This window comes from Oratosquilla oratoria, chromosome 1 (assembly GCF_046742065.1).
Source record: "Oratosquilla oratoria isolate Oo_2021 chromosome 1, ASM4674206v1, whole genome shotgun sequence".
Classification (NCBI taxonomy): domain Eukaryota; kingdom Metazoa; phylum Arthropoda; class Malacostraca; order Stomatopoda; family Squillidae; genus Oratosquilla; species Oratosquilla oratoria.
Genome location: NC_134777.1, coordinates 59,902,586 through 59,922,852, shown reverse-complemented (window position 1 = coordinate 59,922,852; position 20,267 = coordinate 59,902,586). Strand labels below are relative to the sequence as shown.

Genomic DNA, 20,267 nt, shown 5'->3' with positions numbered 1-20,267 from the left:
GGTTATTGACAACAACAGCTTGAGTTGGGGGACCCGTGTCAAAGGCTTTGCCATTTGCTTCGTCTTGGGTTTTATTTTCTCCTTCCTGGGTTCTGCATTGTTGTTCTTCCACAATGGCTTGATTCTTTTTGCAGTCTTCTACACCATTGGGAATGTTATGGCCCTCGGCAGGTAAGGTTTCATTGCACCATATGCTAAAGCTGTCATAGTATCAAAAGGAGGTAAACATGTGAAAAGTTTAGATAAAAATTTAGTTCAATATTAAGTACTTTTCATTTCATGACAAAATGCAAAGTTGGTATGCTGTATTTAAACAAACTCTAATAACTTTTCTTATGTCACGCCATAATGTTATAGATTTGTTTACTTTCAAATCACTTCTATGTACCAAGGACTTCTTTCCCCTTATAAGGGAGGTATCCAAGTCAAATTCATGAACTCACTCATCTTAGCTCCTCCTGGATGAAGGGTCATCCCAGTCTCCTGCCTGCTGCCCAGGTCAGAGGCAATGAAGTAAGACACATCACATCCACAACAAGGCTGCCTCACTGGCAAACCTCCTCTTCTCAGTTTCCTCATGCAAAAAAATAGAGAAGACAAGGAGAAATCCCTTTGGGCTGCATCAGTATCATCCACACACAACCATATCCCCTCATCCCCTCCCCTCCCTCTTCCTTGCTCAACAGTCATAGAAAAAAAAGAGATGGGGGAGAAATCCCTTTGGGCTGCATAAAATTATATTTCATACACAACTATTTTTCACTCACCCCTATTCTGTGCAGTCTCCCTTCCTTGCTCAACAGACATTGCTCACTTGCTCAAAGAAATAACAGTCTCAAACTGTCAGGAAATATATTTAATTTGGAAGTGGGTAGAAACAACTTCGCCAACTGTGTAGTTAATGAATGGAATAAATTTCATGCAGAAGCAGTGCAATGTAGTTTATTTTGAAGCTTTAAGATTCATGTAGATAAACTTTAGTCTAAGCAAGATGCTGTAATGTCTGCCATTTATTTTATATTATCTATTTATTTGTTATTATTTGTATATTTATTATTATTTCTTTGATTATCATTTATTATTAATGTCAATTTATTATTACTATTTAACTGTTTATTATTTAACTTTATTTACTTATTTTATTTGTTATCTATATTATAATTTTTATTTATGTATTATTATATATATATATATATATATATATATATATATATATATATATATATATACATATTTTTTATTATTATTATTATTTTTATTTATTTATTTTATTTATTTTCATCTGACCTAATTATGGACCAAAAGGCCTCCTGTCAGCATGCTCCTCCTTTGTAATCCTTTGTAGCCCATTACACGCCATCCATCCATCCATCTCATCCTTGGTCATCCCCTTAAGTTCACTTCATCCACCTTAGCCTTCCACACCTCTTTTACTAATATTTCTTCATTTATTCTTTCCATTTGTGTAAACCATCCCAATACTCTTTTGTCAGCTCTATCTGCCATCTCTTTTTCCACCCCTGCTCTCTTCACCTCATTTTTTACTCTGTCCAGCCTTGGAACCCCTACTATACTTCTCAGACACTTCATCTCAAACACATTTAAAGTTCTTTCTATCTATATATGAAGAGCTTTTTTCCCCTTAAAGGGAGGTATCCAAGTCAAAAGCACATACCTACTCCCACCCATTCTACTCCCTCCAACCCCCATCCTCTTCATGGACGACAGGTCATCCTTGTATCCTGCCCACTGCCATGGGTCAGAAACAATGTAGCAAAACACAGTATATCCACAGCAAGGTCTTTCTCCATTCTGCATCTCTTAAATTCCTAGTCTCCGCCCCGTACAGTGTCAACACAATCACCCCTTCATATAATCTTCTCTTTGCATCCTTTTCCAGATTCCTATTTCTCTTCAGTCCCCAAGACTAAAAATTACTTGCTTCTCTCAATCTATAATTTACCTCCACCCTTACTCCTCCCTTTCCTGCCACATGTGACCCTGGTCTCTCTTGTAGAAAACCTTCAGGTAATCATCAACAGCCTCTGGGCAGGACCATAAGTCACTCAGGGAAGATATATTGTGTTGTTAGTCTATGGATTGTTAGTGTGGGGCATTGTAGTATGAGGTGTTCTGTGTCCTCTGTGTGGTGGTTGCATCTGGGGCAGTTTGAATCTGTGGCCAGGCCTATTCTGTGTTGGTAAAAAAAAAAAAAAAGTTTCAAATTTTGTTGTGGTGAATGATATACCTATCTTATGATTATTGGTAACTAGGTAGAATTAGGGAAGCATGTGAGAGGTACAGAAGAGAGTAAAAGCAAAATGCATGGTGAGGGAGGCAAAGAGGAGAGATGTAAGGTGGGGTAGGTGTTTGATGGGATATTTGGTAAATAATGAAAAAAATGTAAGGAAATTAAAGAGAGGAAGTGAGGGTGAGTCAGGTAGAGAGGAAAAAAGTTAAGGGTGCAGATGAACAGGGGTCAGTTCTATCCCCCCACACTATTTAATCTATACATGCATGACTTACCCACGCCAGACACCTCAGAAATACAAATCTCTTCCTACGCAGACGACATAACAATCACATGCACACATCATAACACAGACAAAGCTGCAGAAATAATCCAGCCATACCTTGACACACTCAACACATGGTTCATCACAAACAGACTCAAAATAGCTCCAACCAAATCTACAGCAACACTTCTCACCAATTGGACAAAAGAACACAAATACATACCTCATCTCTACATCAACAACACTCTAATACCACACACAAACACACCGAAAATTCTTGGTGTAACATACGATACATCCATGTCTTTCAAACAACACATCACAAACATAAAAAACAAATGCACACCCAGACTTAACGCACTTAAGTCAATCACTGGAACAACATTTGGACAAAACAAAGAAACTAATGTAACAATATACAAACAATGCATACGCTCAGTGTTGAATTATGTGAGTCCTGCATGGGCTCCTAATCTCAGTGAGACACACCACAACACCCTTCAAATCATACAAAACAAAGCCCTAAAAACAATTACAGGCTGCACAAATACAACACCTACAGACCATTTACACCATGAAACAAAAGTCCTCAAAGTCAAGGACCACCTCGACATGAGAGGCACACAAACACTTGCCGCAGCCACCACAAGCACATCACACCCGCTACACTACATAGCAGAACACCCACACACACCAAGAAACATTAAAACAACACCCAAAGACCTTTATCACGCACAAATACTCTCTTCTCTTCCTCCACAACCACCAAATACCAGCCTCTGGAAACATATTCATAATCATATCACTCACCGCTCCATTAACACACTGAAAGACAACACACTGCTGCATGCCAGACCCCCTGATATCCACCCTTCTGAATCCTCTCTCCCACAAAAGGACAGAGTCCACTTGGCCAGACTGCGGTGCGGTCACCACCCAGCACTTCTAAGCTACCAGAAGAGGCTGGATGACCGCGTTGTGAACAGCTGCCCAGGATGTAACACTTCACCCCATACCATACAACACATAATGGAAGACTGCATTATACACAATCATGCACGCAAACAACACAACATACGCTCTATAAAGGATTTGTGGGAAAACCCAGTTTCGGCTATGGCATTCCTTGGGGAGACGGGACTGCTCGGACAGACAGTCTAGGGAACAACAACAACCGATGTTAATGAGAGTGAAAGTGGTAAGGAGAAGATGGGTAGAGTATTTCAGAGAATTGTTGAATATGGAAGAAGTTAGGGATTGATTGAATGTGGCAGTGGGAGGAACTACAATAATGAGAGTGAAGGTGGTAAGATGGGTAGAGTATTTCAGAGAATTGTTGAATATGGAAGAGGTTAGGCATTGATTATGGCAGTGGGAGGAACTACAAAAATTAGTAAGATGCAAAAGGAAAATGAAAGGGCTGTAGGAGAGGATGAGGTAGAAAGAGCAATGAAAGTGAAAGCTGGTAAGGCACCTAGTTTGGATGGATGACCTGGAGTGCCTAACAAAAGGAGGAATGGTTATAGTGGGTTGGCCAGTGAGGTTTTTAATGTGTGTCAAAGGGAGGGGATTGTGCTGGAGGAGTGCCTGTATAGTTCAGCTTTACAAAGGAAAAGGGGACAAAAGTAAATGTTTTACTGGGATCAGTTTGTTAAGCATAGTTGGAAAGTCACATGGGAAGGTGTTAACTAAGGATTAGGAGAGGAGCAATGTAGGTTTAGGAAAGGTAAAGGGTGCACAGATAAATTTTTGTGTTGAGGCAGATATGTGAGAAGTTTTTGGCATAAGGTAAGGATGTTTTTTTGGGCCTTAATATATTTAGAGAAGGTATATGACAGGGTCCCTGTCTGGAGTATTGGCTACATGTTATTGCGGTGTTAAAAGCTGCTCAGTAGCATGCAGCTGATACTTTAGGGTGTATATGGGGCACCCCTATAGACCAGAGCCACACATCATTTTTGTCTGTGGTAGAGGATATCTCTATTCACAGAGAAGGGATACTTTATTATACTGCAACTGTCCCTCCATTATGCTGTCCCCAACTCTTGTAACTGTCCTGTACCATTTCTCTGAATATTAATTTTCTCGTTTCACCTAACCCTCAGGTGGGGGATAAGAATACTGCCATCAAGTATTTCCACTTGAGTCATATGAGGCGACAAAAACAGGACAGGGATAGGACTATGCATCCTTCTCCCTGTAGCCCCAAAGAGGACATTCCTAAAAAAAAGTAAAGGCATAAGAGGGTCTAGGACAGGGGTGGGGAACCTTTTTGTGCATGAAGGCCACCTTACAATTCATCGTCCCACATAGAGGCCGCACTGAACAAATTATTATTATTTTTTTTCAATTATTTTATCCCTTTTTAGGGCACGGTGTAAGTTTTCCACCCCCTCCTTAAAAAGTCAGTTTATTTTTTTTTTTAATATACATATGTATAAAAAAAATCATTGTGTGGTGTATATTATAAGTTTCAGGTGTATAATGATTTCAGACTTAAAAATATTCAAGGTCTTGAAAAAAATAATAATATGTATATCAAAGGCCGCAGAAGGCTGCACTTGATGGCCCGGAAGGCCGCATGCGGCCTTAAGGCCGTAGGTTCCCCACCTCTGGTGTAGGAGTTTTCCAACCAATACCCTAAGGTGTGGGTCTTTTAATGTGCATGGATGTGGTACAGATGAGAGTAAAAAGGGAAAAGATAGACAGTATGTGAGAAGAAAGATGGATGTGTTGGCTTTGAGTGAAACTAAGCTGAAAAGGAGGGGTGAGTGTGAGTTTGAGAATGTAGTTGGGAGGATCTCAGAAGTGAAGAGAGGATGAGGGAGAGAAGGGGTGGCTATATTAGTAAGTGAAGAGATAGGTAAGAGTGTAGTGGAGTGGAAGAAGGTTACTTCAATGTTAATGTGGGTGAAGATGAAACTGGGAAGGGTGATGTGGGTTTTTGTAAGTGCATATGGGCCTGATAGTGAGAAGAGTGTAGAGGAAAGGTAGGCTTTTTAAATGAGAGCATAGAGGGTCTAGAGAGAAATGTCAATATAGTGGTAATGGGAGACCTTAATGCTAGAGTAGGAAATGAACGTATAGATGGAGTGGTTGGTAAGTGTGGAGTTCCAGGAAAAAATTGTAGTGGAGAATTGATGGAGATGTGTCTAGAGAGTTGATCATAGCAAATACATTGGTTAAGAATAAAGTCAAGCATAAGTACACATGGGAGGAGGTGGATGGAAGGGTGATAGATATAGCATTAATGGACTATATAGTGGTAAGCAGGAGTATAGTAGGAAGAGTTAAGGATGTACATGTTCTAAGGGGAGAGAGTGGGGAAATATCAGAAGTTTTTGGTGGAAGGCAAGTTGAGAGTGGAGGATAGATGGAGAAAAAGGAAAAGGACAGAAGGTAGGGAGATGATTAAAATGAACTGCTTAAATGAGTAAGAAAAGGAGAAGTACATGAAGAAGTAAGAGAGGAGTGGGATGGAGTGAAGGATAGAATAGAACTAGGAGTGGAGGAGGAATGGGGATGGTTCAAGGAGGGAGTCACAAATTGTGCAAAGATGGTGTGTGGAACAAGGAGGATGGGTAGTGGATGGTGGGATGATGAAGCAAGGAAGTTTGTAGAAGAGAAGCAAGCTTTTACAGATTGGTTACAAAATAGAATGAGATACAAAGAAAAGAGCAGTAAAGCATACGATAAAGGAGGCAAAGAGGAGAGCAGATGTGAAATGTAAGAGTATGACAAAAAAAAATTGAAAGTAATAATAAGATGTTTTGGAAAGAGATTAAGAGAGGAAGAGGAGGCGAATCAAGTAGAGAAGAAAAGGTAAAAGGTGCAGATGGAGAGATGATAATGGAAGAGAAGGCAGTAAGAGGAAGATGGGCAAAGCAAAATATTTCAGGGAGTTGCTAAATGTGAAGGATAGAGAGGGAAAGGTAGTTGCAGTAGGAAGTGCTAAGAAAATGACAGTGATGAGTAAGGAAAATGGAGGAGAAATAAGGAAAGATGAGGTGAAGGCAGTTTAGATGATGAGAGCAAGTAAGGCACCTGGGTTGGATTGATGTCTCACAGAATGTCTAAAAAATGAGGTACAGTGATGATAGACTGGCTGGTGAGGTTATTTAATGTTTGTTTAAAAGAAGGTAGAGTGCCAGAGGACTGGAGGAGTGCCTGTATAGTTCCATTTTACAAGGGAAAGGGTACAAGTGTGAGTGTAGAAGTTTCAGAGGGGTCAGTTTGTTAAATGTAGTTGGGAAGGATTATGGGAGGGTCTTGATTGAGAGAATTAGGAGAGGAACAGAGGGAGTAATTGGTGAGGAACACTGTGGGTTTAGGACAGGTAGGGGTTACGTGGATCAGATTTTTGTGGTAAGACAGATGTGAGAAAGCTTTAGGAAAAGGTAAGGATTTTGTCTTTTATGGGTTTGGAAAAGGCTTATGGCTGGGTAGACAGGAAGGCACTGTGAAAGGTATTGCAGATATATGGGACAGGAGGAAAACTTTTAAGAGCATTCAAGAGTTTCTACATGAGTAGTAGAGCTTGTGTTAGAATCAGAAATAGAAAGAGTGAGTGGTTTGAGATAAGGTGGAACTTCATCAGGGATGTGCTGTCACCTTGGCTGTTCAATTTATACTCGGATGGGGTGGTGCAAGAGGTAAATGCAAGGGTAGTGGGATGGGGATTAGACATGGTTAAAGAAAATGGAGAAAAGTGGGAGATAAGCCAGTTGTTGTTTGCTGATGACACTGCACTTGTAGCAGGATCAGAGGAAGGATTGAGGAAGTTAGTGACAGAGTATGGGAAGATGTGCAAAAGAAGGAAGTTGAAGATAAATGTGGGTAAAAAGGTGATGAGAAGTATAAGAGGAGAAAATGGCAGCAGACTGAAAGTGAGTACTAAGGGAGAGACTGGAGGAAGTAGATAGTTTTAGATACTTAGGTGCAAATGTGGTGGGAAAGGGAGGAGTGGAGGTGGAGGTAGAATGTAGATTGAGAGAATCAAGTAAATGCCTTGGGGGGATTAAAAATGTAATAAGAAATTGACATTTGGGAATGGATGCAAAGAGGAGATTGTATGAAGGAGTGATTGTGCCAACAGCACTGTATGGGACAGAAACATGGAACATGAGAGAGGAGTTTGAATGTGTTTGAGATGAGTTGCCTGAGAAGTGTGATAGGGGTTACTAGGCTGGACAGAGTGAGAAACAAGGAGGTGAGGAAGAGAATGGGGGTGGAAAGGGAGTTGGGAGATAGGGTTGATGAAAAAGTATTGGGATAGTTTGGACACATTGAATGAAAGAAGAAAGATTAGTAAAAGAGGTGTGGAAGGCAGAGGTGGAAGGAGTGAACATGAGGGGGCAGCCAAGGATGAGATGGATGGATGGGGTGAAAGGGGCATTGGGAAAGAGGGGAATGTTGAGGAAGGACAGGAGAGGACAGATAATAGGAGCGAATGGAGAATGGTTGTGTATGGATGATGCTGTGATGTGTGAGGAGAAGTGGGTGGGGGATGGGGTGTGAGGGAATATGTATGAAAAATAAATTGACACAGCCCAAAGGGATTTCTTCCCGTCTTCTCCATTTCTGCATGAAGGGATGGAGAGGGGGGTTGCTAATTTAATGAAGCGGCCTTGCTGTGGATGTGCTGTGTCTTGCGACACTGCTTCTGACTCAGGGCAGTGGGCGAGATGCAGGGATGACCTGTCATGTAGGAGGAGCCAAGAAAAGAGGGAGGGAGAGGAGTGGGTGGGGATGGAATGGGGTGGGAGTGGTTTTTATGCCCTCATTTTTTTTGGCTACCTCCCTTGTAAGGTGGAAAAAGCCTTTGGTATATGTATGTATATGACAGGGTAGACAGGAAGGTATTGGTGATATAAGGGATCAGGGTAAAGCTGTTAATGGTAGTCCAAAGTTCATACATGAGTAGTAGAGTTTGTGTTAGGGTGGGGAGTGGTAAGAGTAAGTGGTTTCAAGTGAAGGTGGAGCTGCACCAAGGTTCTGTTATATCACCACAGCTGTTTATTGTGGACATGGATAGGGTGGTACAGGAGGTAAATGTAAGGGTAATGAGCATGGGATTAGAGATGGTTGGAGAGAGTGGAGGGAAGTGGAAGGTGAGCCAGTTGTTGTTTGATGATGACTGTTTGAGGCATAGTCAGAGGAAGGTCTAAGGCAGTTAGTGATTGAATTTGGGAAGGTATGCAATGGGAGGAAGCTGAAAGTAAATGTGGATAAATGCAAGGTGATGAGATGTACAAGGGGTGAGGGTGACAATAAGTTGGAGAGTCTTAAGAGAGAGGAAGTGGGTAGTTTTAAGTATTTAGGGTCATGTGTAGCAGGTAATGGAGGAGTGGGGGTGGATGTAAACTGAAGAGTGAGGGAAGCAAGTAAATGTTTTGGGGGAATAAAGATTGTCATGAGAAATATGTATCTGGGAATGGATGCAAAGGAAAGATTATATGAAGGAGTGATTGTGCCTACGACATTGTAAATTAAGGGAGGCAGAAAGGAGAAAATTTTGATTTGTTTGAGATGAAGCATCTGAGAAGTATGGTAGGGGTTAGAGTGAGGAATGAGGTGAGGGATGCAAAGCGAGCTGGTAGATAAGGTTGATGAAAGAATACTGGGATGGTTTGGGCACATGGAAAGAATGAGTGAAGAGTGGAAGGCATAGGAATGAAAATCAGGGGAAGACAAAGCATGAGATGGATGGATGGGATGAAGAGTGTGAAGGATGAGTAAAAGTTGAATATCTGATGAGTAGGGAAGGGAGAAAGCAAAGATAGGTGTGTATGGAGAATGGTTGTGAAAGGATGAATGGAATATAAATTGACATGGTTCAAAGGGATTTCATCTTGTCTTCTCCATCTACTTGTGAGGGGACAAGGAGGGAGGGTCACCAAGTAAATGTAGCTGTGGGGCCCTACCATGTATGTGCTGTGTTTTGCTGCATTGCTTTTGACCAGGACAGTGGATGGGAGACTGGGATATCCCTTCATCCATGAGGAGCTAAGATATAAGGGAAACAAATAGCTATCTAACTCCCTTATATGGGGAAGAAGTCTTTGGTGTATAGGTAGATTTTTTAATTTGTTTTAAAAGTAAATTTGGGAATTTTGAGTAGACAGGAACTTAGCATTAAGTCATGGCTTTACAATTGCAGCACCTGTTTCTTGATGGGACCTGTAAATCAGTGCAAGAAGATGTTTGCCAAGACTCGGGTGATTGCCACAGTCATCATGTTTGCTGCTCTTGTGATGACCCTCATTGCTGCTTTTGCGGTAAGTACATCATAGGGGGACCAATGATGGGTAGCTGCTTCTACCCTGTGGGACAGATTTGAATAGAATCATCTCCCCACTGCTAATCATAACCTCCCATCTGCCTGAAGGTGCAACCCCAAGAAGCTGTCTTTAGATTAAGGCCAAGTTCTCTTTCCATCAACTTCAATCTTTTTTTCCACTTAACATAGAAGAGCTGATAGCAAGCAGTTGCTTTTCTTCCCCTACCAGCTGATGACACATAAATAGCCATACAGATACAGCACATATAATACCCAGTGTTTCCTTCTAGAGATCTGTGGAATAATAATAGTTGCCTCAAGTTTCATTGACTGGAAACCTACAGCCTCATAGTGGATCTCTCTGGGAAGAAACTTTGGGCAGTTGTCTGTGTTGTATTTTTTATTTTACCACCTGAAAGCAGTAAGAGGGAGTCACTGGCTGTCAGCTCTCCAAATGTGGAAATGTGAAAGAAATGCAAAAGAAGTTGATTGAGATCTTGGACACTGGAGACCAAGTATCAACCCCTCTGGACTGCACCTTGTTAGGTGGATAAATTTTGAAAATGGGGAACAGGGTGATAATTCTTACTGCTATCTCAGCATCACCATAAACAGGGCCTGCCATTGGTCCCAGATAAGTGGAAGGTTGATGTTATGGGCTGTAGTCTACCAGCATTTCTACCCTTGTAGAACCTTGTGCCACTCTTTTGTGTTACCTTATATTTCACATATTGATCTGTGGGTGGTACTGAGTATTTATTTGCTACAGTGCAATTAAATATTTTAATACTTTATTGCTTTGTTCTGAATCCTTTAATATTTTTCAGCTCAAGAAGAAAGCACTGGCTCTCCTCATGGTCATCATCCAGTTCTTAGCCATGACATGGTATTCATTGTCATACATCCCATATGCTAGAGATGGTGTGAAGAAGTGCTTTGGGTCCTGTATAGATATATGAAAGGGAAGATACATAACCTTATTCAAAGTTAATGCATATTGTCAAGTACTTGTACATTATAGTATATTTTGATTCATGAAAATATATTTTCAGATGAAAATTTGACCAATTGTTGAAGTATCTGTATTAATATAAACCTAATTTCTCATGCATAGGCCATGACATAGTAGAGCAGGTTTCTGCCCACAAGACATGAAATCATTCACTTGATGATAAAGGTAGTTTTTCAAAAGAAACACCATGTGAGGATGGATCCCTTGTTCATTTTGCTTGGTAGAGCTTTATCAAGTATGTGATAAAATTCTAACAAACAAAACATTGTACTAATAAAGGCTCTGTCCTCACAGTCTTTCTTTTAATGAACTTGTCAGCAATTACCAGTTCATACATAAAGGGAACTGTCATGCTGTACTAGATTTTTTATTCCCTAGATGATATTTCATTACATTAACTTTGTGATAAGGGGCAGTTGTAATCCATGATTACATAATGTAATATGTATTGCCTTACAGCTTTGTGATATTGTTAAAGAGCTGATAAATTACGTAGTTTCAGACATGTTGATTTGATTTTGTGCATACATTCAATGTAGATATTTTAATACCATTTGATGTAAACTATTGTTATTGTGTTGGGAATTTTGTATCATTTATGTAAAATAAGATATCCCATTGCTTGACAGCAGTTGAAATCAAGGAATTCTGAAGGTAGTATTTTCATTTGTTACCACAAATTGTCGTCCATGTTATCAAATGGAATAGGTAAGGAAAGAAATTGATAAAGGGAACTATTTTCACAAGGTGAAACATAATAGAAATCACTGTAAGTTACATAATGAAGGCCTCACCATTTTGTATGGCATTAGATATGCCTTCCAGTTTTATACTTTGCTAGTTATGACTTTTGGTATATAAATAGTTATTATCTGACTGCTGACAGAAGACTGGAAGAGTGCATGTATAGTTCCACTATAGGAAAGAAAGGAGGATAATTATGAATATAGCAGTTAAGTGTAGTTGGAAAGGCATATGGGAGGGTGTTATTTGAGAGGATTGTAAGGGGAATAATAGTGTGGATTTAGGAAAGGAAGTGAGTGCATTGATCAAGTAGTATGGCAGATATGCAAGAAGTGTTGGGGAAAAGGTAAGAATGTCATTTGGGCTTTTATAGGTTTAGAGAAGGCATATGACTGGGTTGACAGGAAGGCATTTTGGCATGTTTACCAGATGTATGGGAAAGAGGGGAGGCTATTGAGGGCAGTCAAAATTTTTGTGTGAGTAGTAGAGCTTGTGTTAGGGTAAGGAATGAAGAGCAAGTGGTTTGAGGTGAAGTTGAGACTGCACCAGGGTTGTATAATGTCACCATGGTTCAACATGTACATAGATGAGGTAGTACAGGAAGTAAATGTATGGTTGATTGGAGGGCTGTTGAATATGGTGAGTGAAAATAAGTGGGAGGTGAGCCAATTATTTATGGATAACACTACTTGTGGCTGGGTCAGAGGAGGGTTGGAGGCAATAAGTGGTGGAGTTTGGGAGGGTATGTCAGGAAAAAGTTGAAAGTAAATGTGGACAAAAGTAAAATAATGAGATATGCAAGGAGTGATGGTAGCAGTGAGTTGGAGTTATGTTTTAAAGGGGAGAGGCTGGAGGAAATTAAAAACTAAGTGTTTAGGGTCACATAGCAGGGAATGGAGGAGAAGGGGTAGAGGTAAATTATAGAGTTGTGGGGGGGGGGATGAAGTATCATGAAAAATAGTTATCTGGGGATGAATAAAAAGAGAGGATAGTACAAAATGGTGATTATGCCCACAATGCAGTCAGGGCAAAAAACTAGTATACAAAGTAAGACATGTAAGACTGTCACTGGTTAAAAGTGTTAAGGGGAAGGGAGCAGGGAGGGAGCCAATTTTCATCTCTCCATGTGTGAGAAAACATTAAAGTTGATAGATTTTTGGATTAGTCCAGAGAGTTAGCCCCTCAGGGCACATCTTGATGGGGGGTTGACAGGTTTTACAAATGGGCATCTTTTCTCTCCATCATATAGAAGCAGTTCATACAGGTACCTGTCTTGTCTGTATTTATCTAGTTGTATTTTATGGGATGAGAGCTATGCTCGTAGTGACCCGTTTTCATATCTCTCTGCATCCAGTTTATTCTTAAAATCGAGTTTTGGCATTCACTGTTTCTATGTTTAGTTTGTTCCGGACATCAATCACTCTGTGGGAAGCTATTCTTTTTCAGGTCTCTTCTGTAACTGTCCTTCTTTAGCTTCTTTCCGTGTCCTCTTGTTTCTCTTCTGTCTCACTTTAATAAGTCGTCTCTGTCGAGAATTTCCATCCCTTTCATAATTCTGTAAATGGTCAACAAATCACCTCTTTCTCTTCTCTGTTCCAGTGTTGATAGATGTAATTTCTTCAATCTTTGTTTGTATGTCAGATTTGACAGTGTAGGTACCATTTTTGTCACTGCTCTTTGGATTCTTTCTAATTTTCTTATGTTCATCTTTGTGCTAGGTGCCCACAGTGTTGCAGCGTATTCTAGTTTAGGTCTTATCAGTGTAACCACTATTTTTTTTTAACCATCTCCTCATCCATGTAGTCAAAGGCCACTTTCATTGATCTTGATAAGTTAAAAGTCTCCAAATAATCCATTGAGATGTTTATCAGGTGTCAAGTCACTTGAGATGATTACTCCCGGGTCCCTTTCTGAATAGACTTTTTTGACTTCCTTGTTTCCAATTTTATATTGACCCGATACTCTATGTTTGGTTTTTCCAAATTCCATTATGCTACATTTCTTAATGATGAAGTTCATCTCACATACCTGACTCCATTCCCATATTTTGTCTAGGTCTTCTTATAGCGATCTGCAATCTTCTTCTGTTCTTACTCTCTTGAGTAATTTGGCATCGTCAGCAAAGAAGTTCATGTAATAATTTACTCCCTCATCCATATCATTTATATATATAGCAAACATTAAGGAGCCAATACAGTCTTGTGGGATGCCACTCTTCACATCTTCCCAGTTCAAATTTTTGTCTCTAAGTACCACTCTCATTTTTCTCCCAATTAAGAAATTATTCATCCATTCCAGCAGTTCACCTTGTATTCCTCCTATTATTTCAATTTTTCTTATTAATTTTTTATGTGGTACTTTGTCAAATGCCTTCTGCAAGTCCAAGAAGGCGCACTCTGCCCAGCCATCTCTCTCTTGTATTATCTCAATTAATCTCGAGTAAAAGCAAAATAGGTTTGTGGTACACGATCTTCCACTTCTAAAGCCAAATTGTTTAGGGTCTACTATTTTATTTTCATTCAAGTGTTTGGTCCATTTGTTTCTGATGACTTTTTTGCATATTTTTGCTACTGTGCTTGTAATGGATACTGGTCTGAAGTTTGTAGGGTCTTCCCTATTTCCTCCTTTATATATTGGTACTCCATCCAGGAGGTGCCAAGATGAGAGGAGGGGAGTGGAATATATAGGAAATGGAATGGGTGGGAGTGGTTTCTATGCCTTTTTCTTTTTGGCTACCCCCCGTGTAGGAGGAAAAAGCCTTTGGTATATGTATGTATATATTGGTACTATGTTTGCATCTTTCCAATCTTGCGGTACCTTTCCTTCTTTGAGTGAGAAGTCTATTATCTTGTATAATTTGTCTGTCAGTTCATCTATACACTCTTTCAGTATCCAATTTGCAATTCCATCTGGTCCATGCGATTTTCTGACATCTAGGTTTTTTATTTGGAGGCAAAGAGGAGAGCAGATGTGAAATGGGGTAAGAGTATGACAGAAAATTTTGAAAGTAATAAAAAGATGTCTTGGAAAGAAATTAAGAGAGGAAGAGGAGGCAAATCAAATAGAGAAGAAAAAGTAAAAGGTGCAGATGGAGAGATGATAATGGAAGAGAAGGCAGTAAGGGAGGGAAAGATAGTTGCAGTGGGAAATGCTAAGAAAATGACCGTGATGAGTGAGGAAAATGGAGGAGAAATAAGGAAGGATGAAGTGAAGGCAATTGTTGAGATGATGAGAGCAGGTAAGGCACCTGGTCTAGATAGATGCCATGCAGAATGTCTAAAAAAAGGAGGTACAGTGATGGTGGATTGGCTGGTGAGGTTATTTAATGTTTGCTGGAGAGAGGGTAGAGTGCCGGAGGACTGGAGGAATGCCTGTATAGTTCCACTTTACAAGGTAAAAGGGGACAAGTGTGAGTGCAGTAGTTTCAGAGGGATTAGCTTGTTAAGTGTGGTTGGGAAGGCTTATGGGAGGATCTTGATTGAGAGGATTAGGAGAGGAACAGAGGGAGTAATTGGCAAGGAACAGTGTAGATTTAGGACAGGTAGAGGTTGCGTAGATCAGATTTTTGTGGTAAGACAGATATGTGAGAAAGCTATAGGAAAAGGTAAGGATGTTTTTTGGGCTTTTATGGATCTGGAAAAGGCTTATGAAAGGGTAGACAGGAAGGCATTGTGGTAGGTTTTGCAGATATACGGGATAGGAGGAAAGCTTCTAGGAGCTGTCAAGAGTTTTTATGAGAGTAGTAGAGCATGTGTCAGGATTAGAAATGGAGAGAGTGAGTGGTTCGAGATAAAGGTGGGACTTCGTCAGGGATGTGTTGTCGCCATGGCTGTTCAACTTATACATGGATAGGGTGGTGCAAGAGGTAAATGCAAGGGTGGTGGGTCAGGGATTGGAGATGTTTAAAGAAAATTAAGAAAAGTGGGAGGTGAGCCAGCTGTTGTTTGCAAATGACACTGCACTTGTAGCAGGATCAGAGGAGGGATTGAGGAAGTTGGTGACAGAGTTTGGGAGAGTGTGTGAAAGAAGAAAGTTTAGGATAAATGTGGGTAAAAGTAAGGTGATGAGATGTACAAGGGGTGAAAGTGGCAGTAGACTGGAAGTGAGCATTAAGGGAGAGCGACTAGAGGAAGTGGATAGTTTTAGATACTTGGTCTGAATGTGGCAGGAAAGGGTGGAGTGGAGGTGGAGGTAGAATTTAGATTTAGAGAAGCGAGTAAATGCCTTGGTGGATTAAAAAGTGTAATGAGGTATAGACATTTGGGAATGGAGGCTAAGAGGAGATTGCATGAAGGAGTGATTGTATCAACAGCACTGTATGGGGCAGAAACATGGAACATAAGAGAGGAAGAGAGAAGGAGTTTGAATGTGTTTGAGATGTATGAGGGTGGTTACTAGGCTGGATAGAGTGAGAAATGAGGAGGTGAGGAGGAGAACAGGGATGGTAAGGGAGTTGGGAGATAGGGTTGATGAAAGAGTATTGGGATGGTTTGGACACATGGAAAGAATGAGTGAAGAAAGACTAGTAAAAGAGGTATGGAAGGCAGATGTGGAGGGAGTGAACATGAGGGGGCGACCTAGGATGAGATGGATGGATGGGGTGAAAGGGGCTTTGGGGAAGAGGGGAATGTCTGTTACAGGAGAGGACAGAAGACGAGTGAATGGAGAATGGTTGTATATGGATGATGATGTGATGCATGAGGGTGTAATGGATGGGGGTGAGGTAGAATGTGCGAGAACATTTTGACGCAGCCCGAAGGGATTTCTCCCTGTCTTCTCCTTTTCTGCATGAGGGGACAGAGAGGGGGGGTCGCCGATTTAATGAAGTGGCCTTGCTGTGGATGTGCTGTGTCTTGCAACACTGCCTCTGACCCAGGGCAGTCGACAAGATGCAGGGATGACCCGTCACCCATGAGGTGCCAAGATAAGAGGGAGGGTAGAGGGTGGAGTGGAGTGTATGTAGGGATGGAATGGGTGGGAATGGTTTTTATGCCTTTTTCTTTTTGGCTACCTCCCTTGTAAGAGGAAAAAACCCATGGCATATGCATATATGTATTAAAATTGCCTATGATTACTATGTTTCTACCCTCTTTCAGTAACTCGTTTAGCACATTCATTGTGTCTTCCAGTAATTTAGAATGTTTGATATCTGACGAAGCCTGTGTTTTTGGTGGTACATACACTGCTACAAATTTTCTGCTTTTCATCTTTTTGTTTACAATTTTGATCATAATCAATTCTACTTTGCCTTGGCCGTCATTAATCTGTCACATTTAGACCCTTTTTGGTCAATATCATGACACCACCTCCCTGCTTTTCTGTTCTATTTTTCACTTAGTGGTGTGTGCATGTATGTTGAGAAAGGGAGAGATTGATCAGTCTTAGATCACATGTTGGACTTGTGTGTGTGTTTGGGTTTAATTTAAATTTTGTTTTTGTGTGTTAGTTGGGGGTAGGTTCCATAATGATTCTCATATTGACAGGAGTAGCTAAGATGAGAGGGAGGGACAGGTGGTGTAATGAGTGGGAGTAGGAATGTAACTTTGACTTGCCTATTTCCCTTGTAAGAAGGATAAAGTTCTTGGTATATAGATATATATAATTTCATGATAATAATAATTGCTGTCACAAAGTTCACCAACTGTAAACCCACAGTCCCCCAACTGGTTGGCAGCAGTCGGGCCTTTTCATGGATCTCTTAGGACTGTGTTATATTGGTCTGGAACCAATTTTGTGTAGTAGGAGAGCAGTCACTGATTGTCAGCTTATATGAAAAGAAAGGAATATGGTGTAACTTGATAGAAATCTTGAGTTCTATTCCATAGACTATTAGCCCATCAGGGTTGCACCACCAGATGTAGGCAAGGGTTTTGATGCATTTCAAAGACAGGTATAAGGGAGAGGCTTGCTTCTGTATGATGTCCATATTGGAGGATGCCTTATTGGTACCAAATTCATGATATACTTTGTATTGCAATATAAGCTGTTCATTTCTTCAGTTATTTGGTTCAGTAGGGGAATCGGTGATAGCTCCCTTCATTCCAACACCATGGTGCTATTAGACTTTCAGCAGGTTGAATATACATGCTTGTATAATTCCACTTTACAAAGAAAGAGGGGACAGTCATGAAAGTGTGGTTGGTGAGGTATATTGGAGGGTATTAATTGAGAAGATTAGGAGGGGAACCACACTTCACTACACCTCCATGGCATGGTTCCCATCCATCAAAGTGGATACTCTGCAAACTGCTCGCTGGCCGAGCAGGTTACAACATCACTACTTTTATTTACTTAGTTGTATTATATGGGAAGGGAGCTATGCTCATGATGACCCGTCTGTATCTCTTGGCATCAAGTTTTTCTTAAAATCTTGAACAGTGTTTGCACACACTTTCTTTGTCCAATTTGCTCCAAGTATCTATCACTCTGTGTGGGGAAGCTATTTTTTTTTTTTTTTTTCTCCCAGATCTCTCCTGTATTTTTTTTTTTTTTCATGTCCTCTTGTTTTTCCATTGTCCCATTTCAATAAGTCATTGTTATCTAAGATTTCCATTCCCTTCATAATTCTATAGATAGTAAGTCTCCTCTTTCCCTTCTTTGTTCCAGAGTGGGTAATTCTAATTTGGACAGTCTTTATTCATATGTCATTTTGGAAAGAGTTGGTGCGAGTTTTGTTGTTGCTCTTTGTATTCTTTCTAACTTCTTTATATTCTTTTTGGTACTGGGTGTCCATAGTGTTGTGTACTCGAGTTTTGGTCTTATTAGCGTGTTTTTTTTTGTTTTTTTTGTGTGTGTAGTTGGATTCAGTTTTTGAGGCAGTTATAATCCTGCCTAGAAAGTAGATTTGTAGTGAGGGCATACTACATTAGATTCCTCGTTTCAAAAAGACCATTGTAAGGAAGTACAGTCAAAGCCTCCTCAGAGGGAGAGTTAGTGACATTGAACAGATTCAGCCCCAAACTGCACAAAGCCTAAACCACCCCAATAAAACATTTACACATCAAAACCATCATCATCCCAATAAAAAAGCACATGAGAATGATGGACACCCATATTTATGCAAGAACCATCAGTGCCACACACACACATCTCATAAGCTCTGCCTACAGACTGAAAAAAAAAATATATATATACCAACTTAGAATGTAGGATACAGAGGTGACCTGTCATCCATGAGAAGCTAAGATGAGAGGGGGGAAAGGGTAGTTCATGGGAATGGAATGGGTGGGAGTGGGTATATCTTTTGATTTTGGCTGCCTCCCTGGTAAGGGGCAAAAAAGTCCTTTGTATATAAATAGATACTCTTTTTAGATGTCAGTATGCAACATGTTCATACAAAAACACTTGTATCACAAAACAGCCACTTAACACCAGCCATCAAAATGATCAAACTCCTTACTCCACCAAATATCAGCTCAACAGTGATCCACACCAACACGTGTATTCAGGCTACCATCCAGCTTTAAAATTATACCAATACAGAATAGATCTTGGCCCCTAATGCAGTCACCACATAAAGACATCAAACACCTCATTGCCTTATTCTAGCATTACCCAAACAACAACACTATCTTTTCAACAAGTTTCTTATGGCTGTTACCACTCAAGAGGAATGATGATCACTAAACTTCCACAACCCCTCCATTTGGCTCTCCTCAGGCCTCACCTATATAAATCCATCTCTGCATTTTTCTTTAGCATTCTGCAGTGAGGGACAAGAACATACCTCTCCTACTGTCTTCCCCTGCATAATGTAAAAGGCAGTTAAGTGAGGCAGAATGAGGGGACTAGGGACCATTTTTCATATTTTTCTCATGTAGAGTTGGGGCAAAAGTACAGTTTGACTGCCACCCCCTCATGTAAGGGATTCATGCCTTTGTATATGCACTGTATGCATATATTTATTACTGTTAACACATTTAAATATGGTTATATAGTCTTACTTAATAAAATGAGGCTTGTAAGCAATTTTAGTTTTTGTTAAAAAAATTGTAACAGAATTCTAGATTGTAATTAGAAATTTTGATGACAAAATATGAATTAAAGAATAAGGATGACCTTTGTCAATGTGGGACATGTTTTTGTCCAAGACCAACTGTTAAAAATTTCCTACAATAATCTAACAGTAATTTTATTCTTCCCATCGACAACTAAGTCTGGTGATGTGCAAGATCGGGAGATAGCAATCCACATGGCAGGCAGTGCAGGCTGTGATATTCCTGTACTGAGGCTAAGGGGGCAGTTCAATTCAGCAGCAGTCTGTATGACTTAGCAGCCCTACTTAGGATCAATTCTGTTCACCATGGGGAAGAAACTAGAAAAGGTGCCTCATAGCCTCCTTGTGCAGCATGAACAATAATGACCAAAACAACAAACAAGAGCAACAACTACAAAACAACAATGAGGGAGGAGCAGTCCTCCCAAAACCAAAATCACACTGCTGCTTCCCTGTCCTACTGTGACACTTCCCTGTGAATAGAATGACCTAGGAATAGTCTACAATGACATTTGACTGCCCCATACAGAAGGAAATAATTAACATAAACATAGTTGAAGGTCACCACATGGATGTGGTGGGTCAGTTATTGGTCCTCATTTTCCAGATTTCCAGTCCCCAAGTCCTCGCCTCGCGATCTTGCTATGTTCTCAGTAGGGACATAAGGTGAAGATTTGCAAGACCTCAGAGTGAGACTTACAAAGAGTTCCAATGGAGAAC

General features: G+C 40.3%; 1 protein-coding gene across 2 annotated transcripts in view; it reads left to right on the top strand.

Moving 5' to 3' along the window:
* The window catches only part of LOC143030885 (vesicle transport protein SFT2A), a 47,642-nt gene extending 27,968 nt beyond the window's left edge, over nucleotides 1-19,674 (top strand). For both annotated transcript variants that reach the window (XM_076194154.1, XM_076194238.1), the window contains 3 exons: nucleotides 2-171; nucleotides 9,676-9,793; nucleotides 10,623-19,674. In XM_076194154.1, coding sequence (XP_076050269.1) covers nucleotides 2-171; nucleotides 9,676-9,793; nucleotides 10,623-10,754 — 420 coding nt within the window. In that variant the 3' untranslated portion in view covers nucleotides 10,755-19,674. The remainder of the gene's footprint in view (nucleotide 1; nucleotides 172-9,675; nucleotides 9,794-10,622) is intronic.
* The last annotated feature ends 593 nt before the right edge of the window (nucleotides 19,675-20,267 follow it).